This window comes from Mercenaria mercenaria, chromosome 1 (assembly GCF_021730395.1).
Source record: "Mercenaria mercenaria strain notata chromosome 1, MADL_Memer_1, whole genome shotgun sequence".
NCBI lineage: Eukaryota > Metazoa > Mollusca > Bivalvia > Venerida > Veneridae > Mercenaria > Mercenaria mercenaria.
Window position 1 is genome coordinate 14,981,289 of NC_069361.1, and position 12,374 is coordinate 14,993,662.

General features: G+C 33.1%; 1 protein-coding gene across 1 annotated transcript; it reads right to left on the minus strand.

Annotated features, from left to right (window-relative positions):
- Window positions 1-180: 180 nt before the first annotated feature.
- LOC123544924 (uncharacterized) lies at window positions 181-4,880 on the minus strand. Its single transcript, XM_053540446.1, has 3 exons — window positions 4,766-4,880; window positions 3,021-3,280; window positions 181-2,676 (listed from the first exon to the last, which is right to left on the minus strand). The coding sequence occupies exons 2-3, from the start codon at window positions 3,274-3,276 to the stop codon at window positions 1,508-1,510; spliced, it is 1,425 nt and encodes a 474-aa protein (XP_053396421.1). The 5' UTR covers window positions 3,277-3,280; window positions 4,766-4,880; the 3' UTR covers window positions 181-1,507.
- Between the last annotated feature and the right edge of the window lie 7,494 nt (window positions 4,881-12,374).

Below are 12,374 nucleotides of genomic sequence, written 5' to 3' on the forward strand. Positions count from 1 at the left end.
CTTCGCCCGTGTCATACAGGTCAGGTAAGTATTCAATAGTCTCTGAATGAGCTGAGAAAGGCAGCGACAATATTAAATCATAATTGTCTCAGGATTTGCTGGGACGAGTATCAACCATGCATACACTTGGCAGGAGATACTGGTACAATCAGTCTAAAACAAATTATATAGATCGAAACACTGATTAAACATTGATTTATTCCATACATTTCAAATCATTTACACAATCGTTTGTCCCTAACTATAAGCTATGAAGTTTGAGGAAAATGATACCATCTTGTCTAATTTATAAAACCAAGCCCGAAACAATATTTTAGAAAATAGGTTTGAAACATTATTTTGGTAGAACCATTTGGTTTGAAACAGATATATGTCAAACAGTCAGGTTTGAAACAATTATCAGTTTGAGACCTATACATGTATTTGCTTAATACAGTTAGTTTGAAGAAATCATTTTGTTTATGTACATTATGCTTATAAAACTTTCGTCCGAGACTATGATTTGAAACAATAGTTAACAAATTAGCTTCATACAGTTCCTGTTAGATATCACTTAATTGTAAAACACATACTTTCGTACTGTATTATAAATGTCAGCGAGAAAATAACAAATAATAATGATTGTCAAAAACTAGATGTGTAGAACATAGTGTTTCGTTGTTAAATTTGTTTGCGTCGTATAAATACTATATATCCATATATTATGTATATCTGGTTTTAGAAAAGCCTTTGGTTTTCTTAAGAATACTTTGCAAAATGACAAAGAATTTGTCATATTTAGAGGACGCCTACTGATGGAAATGTAATTGTCGGAAGTAAACTGATGTCTGTGTAGCTATTCTGTATGCAATAAAACATCAGTTTCTTTAAGGCAGTAACATGCAATGCAAACCATAGATATTCTATATGCAATAAAACATCAATTTCTTTATGTAATAACATGCAATGTCGATCATCATTGATCGTAATAAGGGTATCAAAACTAGATCTCAAGGCATAAAAATGGTTCCTTTCTGACGTTATTGTATTTCTGTATTACATAGCGGACACACCGTCCTTACTTGGAACCATCTTTGCAAGCACAGTTTATGAAATGTGTGCTTACACGGAAGTGCTTTTCCCTCTTCTAAAACCGAGAAACAAATGGAACAAACAGGTTCTGCATGTTCAACCGGTGACAAATATGAGTAAGATACATTGTCAAAACTGTCAACCAAATGTAGCAACCGTTTGCGTCTTCTGTACATTGTAACTTGTTGAGAAACCGTAATGGAAGCAAGTAAAATATAACCAAGAATTAAATTTCCAGCTCGTAGCATCCACCATGCTCTCAAAGAGCGTATGTGATATCTACAGTATATCTGGAAAGGCAACAGAAAAATACAGCTGACTTGTTTAGCAACACGAGTATAGTCGATGCAGTTTTCGATAAGAGTCAAATATGTGTCAGTATACCACGTCAGTGATATCAAAGACCACTCAAGTCCTAAAAATAGAGCTTCTGAAATTAAGCCTGCACACCCTGAAGAGAAGAATAACATCCATGGATCATTAGGATGCTTGCCACAATGATTGAAACACTTACAGGTGCTATCACAAATGCGATGATAACAATGAGCACACGGAAATAAAACCAAACAGGAAGAGTTGAACCTCGGTTGCTGATCTCAAGTATTTTACTTGTAGTTTGAAGAAATGCTATCGTTAAACTGCCATATATGTCTAACAGCACAACAACAATCAAAGATTCTATATCTATATTAATGTAATTTGATGGAATGCCAGACTCTATCAATAACTGTAGAAAGAACAATTGTGATACCATTCCGTTACTAGAATTTACTGCATCAGCAAAATCTATGTCCCATGTTGTAAGCCACACACCTAGACCATTCAACAGAGACCCAATTAACCCGAAGAAACTTGCCAGTACCATAACTATTGCAGGTGATGTTGACCACGCTATGAAAAACTGGATAACAAAGTAAAAATCTAATGCATGAGAAACTGATGTCCTAAACACCAGTAGTTCTAGAATAAGTGCTGCACTAAAATAACAGATTCCGAAACTAAGAGACATATGTTGGATAAATTTGCTTGTAAAATTGTTCAGAATCTGTTGAAGTCCCAGATTTACGTTTACCCGTTGTTCCAAGTGCTTAATACGTCTTAAAGACTTTGCTTTTTCAATTCTGTTAAGTCCTTTGTATCGTACAATCTCTACATTTAGTTTTTGGAGATCAAAAACTTTATCCATAAACTCGAAGTCTTCAGACATTTCTATCATGACAATAATCAATCTTATCTTATTCACACAAAAGGCGGCCGTAGATGTTACGTTTTGAAAAATACCAAAAGCTGGAAGGATTAACACACTTAGAAAGGGAATAAATGTTAGCAAGCTTGCACCAAGCAGATTGAATCGGATTCGTGTGAAGAACCAAAAGTATGCAGTTTCAATTAAAAACATGGTTATAACAGGCATCCACCAGAAGTCATCATCATCACCCCATGCGATTACATTTGTCATGTAGCAAACATTGTCAGCATTATTTTGGAACGTCCAGAACAATGCCTCCTCCACATATCCTATACTCAGTTCTCCGAATATTGACACATATAACAGCAGTAAGGTTTCCGTCCCGAACATCCACGAACACAATATTCCAAAAGCCCCTGTTGAATATACTTATACGTATTAATCATTAATTTTGTAAAAAATCAATAACATTTTTACATTATCAGTGCAGTGTATGTAAAATGTAGCTAAACATTTTAACTTCCTACGTCTACAGTTTCTCTTTCTTTTCTGGTGGCGCGGATAAATCCACTTTAATCCTTAACTTATTCGTTAATAAAAAATGGCAAGTAAATATATACCTTACAATCTGAACTAAATCATCCATAAATAGATGCTATTATGTAATTAGAATTTGAGTTAGCATTTTCTTTGAAATACGTCATTTACTAGTTAGAAGTATAAACAATCGAAAGTATGAACAGTGAACATATCATCTTACCACTTAACCTGATACAGAGCAGCGGCAAATCAAACGCTCTGTTTTCTGTAGCCGGACCAAGCAGTAGCCACACGTGCATCGCGAGAATAATTGGTAGACGCAAAAGAACTTGGATAATGTATCCGTTCTTTGATGAAGTGTTTTCAATAAAGCCATCAATTTGTCGTCCAATATAACAAAGTCTCTTTTGGACTGAATGTGTTTGTTTCTGTGAAAAATTATCCAGCAATGTAGTGGCCCTAAGCAACCTCTCCATATTTCTGAAGCGGATAAAACTATTATAATATATATTTAGTTGTTTTAAAATATCTAAACTCCAGATAATATTTGAATATTTGAAATAATAATAATGGTAAAGATGACATTTAAAAGATAATTAAACATTTCTGATAAACAGGCTTTGTAATCATTACTATTTAAGGTTGTTCTGCACGTTTGGATCGAATTTTCTTCTACAATGTAGAATTTGATTAAACTCGGAGTTTTCAAAACTTAAGAATATACCTAGAGAATTCAGCAAATTAAAAAGATAGAGTCGTGTGCTTGATTTTTTGCTGGACTGATTTGAAAAAATGAGACCTGACGCATTTTTTCATAATGGAGGTCTATGGAAAATCATAATTTTCATAACATTTTTGCAAATAGAATTTTTCCTGCTACGTAGAATTTAATGAAACTTCCCACAGTTGTAAATAAACATATGACCTATAATGTGGTGAACTAAAATGTATGAGTCCGTGTGCTTAAGTTTGAGATATTTGACCATAATTAAAGTGAACCGCACTTTTTCACGCTAATTTTAAGACATTATTTTACATTTTTTACGTGTCAGATGTTTTAATATCATATTTTAACTTTAGAAAGACAGTAACAGTGCCATTGAAGTAAATTTGACCATAGGTTGCTATTAGTTCATAAGATGATTTTCATTTCCGTACGCAGAATCCAGGCTTTATTCCACGTTTTCTGGATAAATGACGTTACGCCATCACTTCCGGTTTTTCAAACGTGCAAAACTACCTTAAAAGTTCATCATTTTACAATTTACGTAAAGGTACATTTGGATTAGAGGAAACATCTTGGCATTGAATAATTTTTTGAATATTAGATAAAAATGTATTTATGCAATTAAATATGTACACATTTAAATAATTTGAAATCAGAAACACTATCGATAGATCATAATCATAATATTTGTTTTGTTTTTTGTCAGGTTTTCAGTCACAATCATCAATACAACTTAAGTCATATGACGACTTTTCCAGCTTTTCATGGTGGAGAAAGACCCCATGTGCTATTCCGGGCTTTGTGTCAGGCATTGGCGGGTACCTAGGTAGAACCACCGACCTTCCGTAAACCAGCTGGATGACTTTTTCACTCGAAATATTCTATACCAAAAGCGGGGTTTAGAACCATCATAGGTGAGGAGCAAGTGATCCGAAGTCAGCGACCTTAACCAGTCCCAAATATGTTTGCAGCTATACCTTGTTTCTGCGTATGATAAATATGATCTATGTGTGTTATAACGAAACAGTATTATACATACATAATGTTGTACAGTTATATAAATTTGAGTTGATGTAAACTCATGAGCTAGTTAAAAACAACAACAACAAAAAAGTGACACCTCCGTGTATTGCACAATATCCAATAATCCGTTGAACCTTTAATCCTTTTTACTTTAATAGCCGTGTTTTTTTGCTAGGTAATTCAATATTTCAACAGAACGTTCTTTGTGCACGTACACTTTTATTCTTTGTTATATCATCACAATTATTTGATCGCATTCTATCACGTGACTTGCTCATTTGGTTTATGCCATATGGGCCTTCTTCCTATTATCGTAGAATACTGTTTATTATTTCCAGCTTGTTGTAACTGCTGTTTTTGTACGAAACACTTACTGAATATTCCTTACACAGCAATTAACAATAAAGTCCGACCAGATGACCATTATATTACATTTCAATTCATGCAACAAATATTTGGCAACTGGCTGATAAAAGGACATTCTTAACTAACATATTCTTTTGATAAGTGTTATAAAGCAAACATTGAACATTTAATAATGGGATTAATCACCCATAAAAGACATACGATATCTTCGTAATACCAGCGTGTAATGCATAAATATGATTTACTTAATTTTTATAGCCGAGACTGTTTAATTTATCGATATTATTATACATCAACCAAAGTACATTTAAACTAGTCTTTATTTCATTTTTGAAATATGGATTAAATCTAGGTTTATTTACCTGCTTTTCTGAAATGAATCAATCTAGGGAGTAAAGTAATCCTGAAAAGTGACTGTATATTTGTGACGATCTTGAATGTCTGGGAATTCATTTTTGGTTATTAATAGTTCCAGCGTAACAGGTCATTATATTGATAGGTTAGATAATTTTAGGTTTAAGATAAACATGCAAAAGAATAGTGCACTTAAGTATGTACGAGCGTTTTTTTTTTCAAGATATCCGCCATTTTGAAAAATGTTCTTCGAATATTGTTTCTAACAAAAGTTTTGCCAAAAATTAATGTTAAATAATTAAGATATGGCAAATAATGTACTATTTAACCAAATAGATTCTACTTTTTGCTAAACAAAATTTTCCAGTCCTCGCCCAGAAAAGGCATTAAAATTGCAATATTTTTATTATAATACTATATATCAACTTCTTTGCCTCGTTAGTTCTACGCAGGCATTATCCCATTCAAATGACCCAATTTTTAGTAAACACTTACATCCGGGACTTTGAAAATCGGGCATAACACCACTATACTGTTTCCATCGTTTTTCCAGGTGGACAGGACCCATGCTCGCCCAGTGGTATATTTTAAAAAGAAAACCATGTATGTATTAAATGACAAGATAAACATTTAGTCTAATCTATCAGTATTCTCAACAACATCTTTACTCCCGCAAAAAGCATAATAGTTATACAATAGAAGTTATCAAAACGTATTTACTGTAAAAACTAATGATGCAGCATTCTTGCCTAGAAGTTATGGGTAGGGTGCAGACGAATCACAAAATTGCATAAACAACATATTTTTAATTACATTTAAATAAACTAGATGTGAAAGATGATGGTAAAGTTGTCTGTAATTGTTTTTGCCCTGGAAGCAGCATTTCGAAAACAATTTTGACAGCCCGGAGTCGACGAATATTTGCTGATATAAAATCATTATTTGGTCTGATAGTTTGAAATAAACTGCATAATAAGTTCATACTATGTTTAACCTTTAGTTTTGCAACAGTTTTTAACCATTTTTTTTTGAAAATATTTATTTTAAGTCATGTTTCTTTTTGGCCACTTTCACTTTTGGTTTCACTTTCACTTTTATTTTCGTCTGCTATCGACCTTGACCGGAACCGGAAACTCTTCAAAGGTGAGGACAGAAAGTGGGACACAAAGGTTACAAAAAATAAACAACACATCTGATAAAAGTTTGCATCTTTATTACACAATCTGGCATCAAATCAAAAAATGGGCGAGCATGTGCCTGGGCGAGCATAGATCCAGTGACTCTATATGTCAATTTTGTTGTCCTATATGTAACGTTTTCGTCAACGCATGGAAATTTAAATTATTTTGTATGAAAAATCATCATAACATATGTCTTGTAAACCCAGTTAAAAAGATGCTTGTGTATATCTTCAGAATTACGTCCCTTTAACATGAGGAAGTATTTTATTGAATTTTTTCTCTTAATTTCCCACCACTTTAAAATGAAATGTTATCTAAAATATCTTTTTATATTATCAAATGTATTAAAATGAATTAACAACTATAGAATTTTATATATGCAACCATTTTACGTTACAACATATTGGGCCAATCATAACAAGATACTTACGATATTTTTTCTCGTACCTTGCTCGTAACTATCTCATACTGTTTTCATAAATCAAAACAAATAATTTCAATAAAATAAGACAAAGAATGTATACGCTTTACCCTCTCCATGGTCTTTACTCAATACCTATGAATCTAAAGCAGGCGTAGTAATGTAGACCTCGAGCATCTGAATCAGTTTCAAGGGGGTGGTTTGGAGAGGGAGGTAGTGGGGGTAGGGGTAGACTACTTCCCCTCATATGACTCACATATCCTTTTGATCCATACACGTTCTATTGCTTGATTCATGATTTTTAAAGAATATATATCAGACAACATTTTAAAGTTTGCTTTAACTTAAGTTTCTTAATTGGAATATCAAATATCAATAATCAAAAAACTAATTTGTTATATTATGTAATTTCTGTCACGAACAATATCATGGGGCAATGAAATGACCTGAAGGATTTCGGTAAATGGAACATTTTCATGAATTTATTTTGGAATCAGGCTTATAGATTCTCAAATATGTCTACTATCGATATATTAGAAAATTATGTATTCAACCCCGATGCCCGTATTTAAAAAAGAAAAAGGAACGTCAACGAAAGAATATTTGTATGACATCTGGCAAATGGTTGCTGAAATGTTCTTAGCTTAGTTGCGGTGGCAACCAGATATGAACAAACCTGAAAGTAGACCCTAAAGAATTTGATTAAAATTGGACCAATCGTTTAAGAGAGGAGATAATGTTGGCAGCGGACTATTTAGAGCATTTTTCATCTTGAGAGCTCGCTAAATTATGCTATCATGTGTAAACTTTGTGATTTCTTGGACTCATTTAACTGGACCTACGATATAAAAGAAATCAGCTAACCCGCCAAAAATTACTTTGCCAATATCTTGAAAACTATAATAAGTACGTTCAGAACAATACGACAATGTGTTTTTCATGACATTTTAAAACTTCAGTACATCGTCTAAATGTATTCATTTCATGACTTAAACCCAATTTTGGAAAGCCGCATACATATATTAAATTGTCTAAAATTTAAAATCACCGAAAAATGATATGTGGAAAGAAAATAACAAAAAAAAAAAAAAAAAAAAAAAAAAAAAAAAAAAAAACAAAAACGCCGTCATTCTGCCTTCTAGTCAAACAGTAATATGTACACCTCTGAATTCTTATAAATGCCATTCTATGGTTTCTAAAAAATACATCAATGCGTATTTACGACTTTTAGCCATTACAAATCAAAGAGCATAGCATTTTATGACTAAAGATCTCAACTTCCTGTGGCGGGATTGGAACCCTGGTCGCTCTAGTACTAGTCCAATGTTCTAACCACTGAGCCGACTCCTTGACGCAGTTGTCAAAGATTGGCTTTAAACGTGCATGCTATGCGTAAGCGACCGTAACAGCGTATTTTGTGACTTTTGAAAACTGGGTAAGGCAGTAAGATGAACAAAACTATATCTTTCCGTAATTCGTTGAGTACGCTGATCTAAAAGTCACCGAGGTAAAAGTACTACAGACTTATGGCGTTTTAATTTTAGTAGTTAATTGCTTAAACAATCAGAAACATTCTAATTTAAGACAAAATATATACGAATTTAGATCAATACTGGCTTGTTGCCGCAGCGAATTAGTGAAGGAAAACGTGGCCATTTTGCAGTGATATTTGCAATCGTTCCATTTTTGCATCCGTCAAAAGTAATTTTCAATTTATTTTATTTTTTTTGCATCACATGTGTAAGTTTGTTTTTTCACTGCTTTCTATTTTATTATCTTATAAAATCTGCAGTATCTTTAGTCAGTAGCATAGTTTACGGGAAGAAAAAGGTTCCGCTAAAGTTTATAAAACTAACTAATATGAGTTGTCTTCGCGGCTGTTGATATACAGATATATATAAATGGGGACAGTTTGTAGTTTTAAATAGGTAATAATTCTAGTTTCTATGTGATGGACAATACAGTTAACGCGGTACACATTCACAAGGGTGATACTGACCTTGAATTTATCGATTATATTTCAGTGGAAAACCACATGTGCGGGGGTGTTTACGGTCTAGTTGACATAGGTCAAAATAAGTGAGAATTCTGTGCGCTTTTGTGAATGTGTACACGTGGAGCTGTATTGTGACACTAATGTAATTTTTAATAAGTGCCATAAAAAATATTAACTAGAAATTCTAAAAATAAAAGGAATATAATTCCGCCGGTATCATGTCATATGATAGGGGTAATGATGTGGAAACATTTCAAGTTTAAATCAAATCCATTTATTAATAACCAAGACGATTTAAAAGTTCATAAAATAGGTAGAAATTCAAAGTAAAAAAGGGGCTATAAATCATAAGATATCTGAACCGGAGTAATGAATCGTTTGCCACATAATATCAGTGAAAAGGCTTCCAAAGTATAAAATCGAAAAGTTGGCCTCTGTGGTTACCAGAAGGATCATATTCATTTTCTATTTAAGAAATTTTGTATTAGATGTTTGTTCATAGTTTGCCATACATTTGTTACTATTCAACTCATTCAAGACGCATTGTCTGTACAGAAATTACCTATAAATACTAGTTTGTTATCGAACGCAAATATAACAAAGATCTGTTATATCACATTGTCTATGTCATGAGATCAAGTCGGGTCTGCTTACATTCTGCTTGGACGCGTTCTACCTTGTGAGTTACTTTAACAAATAAGGTCGTATTATGTGACATTACCTGCATACAAAGCAACAATTATTTTTATGCAGAAAGTCGATGTCTATTTGAAACGGTGACATTTCATTATTGGCAAATTAAGTTATAGACCTATATATAAATTTTTCTAAAACTTCCACTTTTCATTCTTCTATGCATTATTTTAAAATTTAATATACCACGTTACAGTATTGTTGACACTTTGTATGATTTGTACGCTCACGAAATGGACGCTTTTGACTAAAACCCATTTGTTCTCATCGTTTAAGCTTTGTGTCTCTTTTTTAAAATAGTTCGGTTTTAGATTTCCTTTGTTGTCTATAAAAGAGCTCGGTTTTAAATTTCCTCAACAATTTATGGTATATGATGTAACCTGACAGTATACACCACAAGAGAACTGAAATATGTTAGTTATACCTAAATCGTAAGAAAAGGCAAACTGAAAATGGTTTGATGGAAAACTATTTCTGCTTTTGTGACAGAGAAATGTTGTTGCCAGACATTTACTGTGAACAACATAGTTATGCATATTACGTCCTCCCTGTGTAAATCAATTTGAATATATGTAATTGTATGGACGTGACACATTATTCAGGCTTGCTAGATCTGGTTAGTACGTCCAAACGTACGTCTGGTAAAATGAAAGGCACTAAAATTGTAAATGGATGGAATGTTCTGCTGGTTCATTCAACACGTGTTAGTTGAAGCAATTCACGCATTTTTATAAACGTAAAAGGAATGATTACCTTTAATTAAAATCAATAGTCGATCAATGCTTTTCAATTTGTTACACAATTTAATGGCTAGTTATAACGCTTTTAGAAATCGGTTGGCTTGGAAATTATGTATTGATAGAAATAACAGAATCTATAGACGGATCTATGACATGGAATTAATGCAATTTTACATGATCAGGGATTATAGACTTAGGAGGCAACAAGTTGTTTATGTATGACAATGTTACTGATAAAATGTATGATTAACACTTGTATTTATTTTTAATTCGGATATTATTGCACAACCGACAATAACAACTTTTTTTTATATAAAACATTGCCGTTTTGGAGAAATAAACGAACAGCTTTGTGAAAGTCTGGATATACAATTACGTGTATCTCTTCTATATTCTAAAATAATAAAAATATATTATATCGAAATGCTTTAAAAGAAGTTCTTTCCTTAAGCAACTGCGGTAAATCAAAATGTTCCTTTAAAAATTTCTGTGTAATGAGAGCAATGGGATGTAGCGGAAACATCAAAAAGTGTCTATAACAAATCATTTAGATTCTTAAATACAACAGTGTAATAATTCCAAAGTCATTTGTGCAATAACTTACAGATATTTTTTCCAGAACTTACGTCTGAAATAAATATATACATATTCATAATAATAAAACAAAGACAAAAGTATGCACATGGGAATCAAACAACGAGAAAGCCTTTTCTTTTATATCACCCACGACATTATAAACAATTGTAAATATTATATCTTTTTTGTTTCAGTCAGTAATAGGAAACATTGATTTTTAAATGACTGCTGTCATAGGAATTAAGGGTACAGAGTAAAACGTTTTATGCATCGTTATTATGTCCTCTTCTTTTAAAAAACCACATGCTTAGATTTGAACGTTTAATGCTTCAATAATTTATTTCATTCTCAAGTGGAATGGCAGCCAATGTGGATAAATACAATTCTGCGTTTCTTCATACTAAAAGATATAAAGTATCAGGTGATCATGTAGAACTGGAAATACTAAACAGAACATATGAACTGGACAAAAACAACAAATCTGAAGGAAAAAGCGGCACGGCAAGTACATTCGTTTCTGATGTGACTGAATTTTGTAGGAACTCAACATTTCATGGAATACGATATATTGCAGATTCAGAATCAAAACTTAGAAGGTAATGTTCTAAGCAGTATCTTATGGCACCAGTAAACTTAATTCTTATTGCAGATCGGTGGTTCATAAATTAGCTTAATGGTGTATAATTTAAATGTCCATTTAGGTGCAGGTGCAGGTGGGCCGATGGTCTAGTGGTAACACGCTTGACTGTCAATCCAGAGGTCCGGGGTTCGAATCCCGGTCCAGGCACTGGAAATTTCTGAGATGCTATGGAGTGTCTCCCACCTAACTAGAGGCCTGTACTGGTTCTTCTCAGGAAAGACGGCTTCGCGTGTATCGGTGCTATACACCGGGCACGTTAAAGAACCAGACTGTCTATTCGCAAAGAGCTAGGCTAAGTTAGCCGCACACGTTTGTATCTAAAACGTTCTCTCTATCTGTTCTGTGGGCTTTATCTCACTCTGTCCCTCTGGTCAGATTGCTCTGTGTCTGTACTAGTAGAGGATGAATTTCGCGCCCTGTGTGGCTGCGTCTGCTATATGTAAAGCGCCTTTGAGCGTATTTATCATGAAAAGGGCGCTATATAAATCTGGTATAATATAATATATTTATTTGTTTTCAATAATCATAAGTTTTCTGCATACGTCTGCTGCTCTGCAACTAGTTTTGAACCGGTTTGTTAGTTACGTAATTCGTTAATCCCGCAATGGAATGATATCAACGATGTTATTCATTGGGCGGTCACCAGTTATTCTAAATATATATTATCATTTCTTATCATTGTTTGTAAGTATCATTTGACTTTAAAAAGAAGAAGGACTGAAAAAGGCTTAGAAAGAAAAACACAATTAAGTCTCTAATTCCTGCAAAACTTCTTTTTTAAATTATTGGAAGACTATTTTAAAGAGTCGAGCGTGACCATTTATAATGCAAACAAAGCGGATAATTCCACGACATAA

Bases quoted from the DNA above. Each gene is read 5' to 3' on its own strand.
- LOC123544924 (XM_053540446.1), bottom strand. From the start codon at position 3,276: ATGGAGAGGTTGCTTAGGGCCACTACATTGCTGGATAATTTTTCACAG. The intron at 2,677-3,020 runs GTAAGATGATAT...TATATTCAACAG, and splicing joins GCTCTGTATCAGGTTAAGTG to GGGCTTTTGGAATATTGTGT.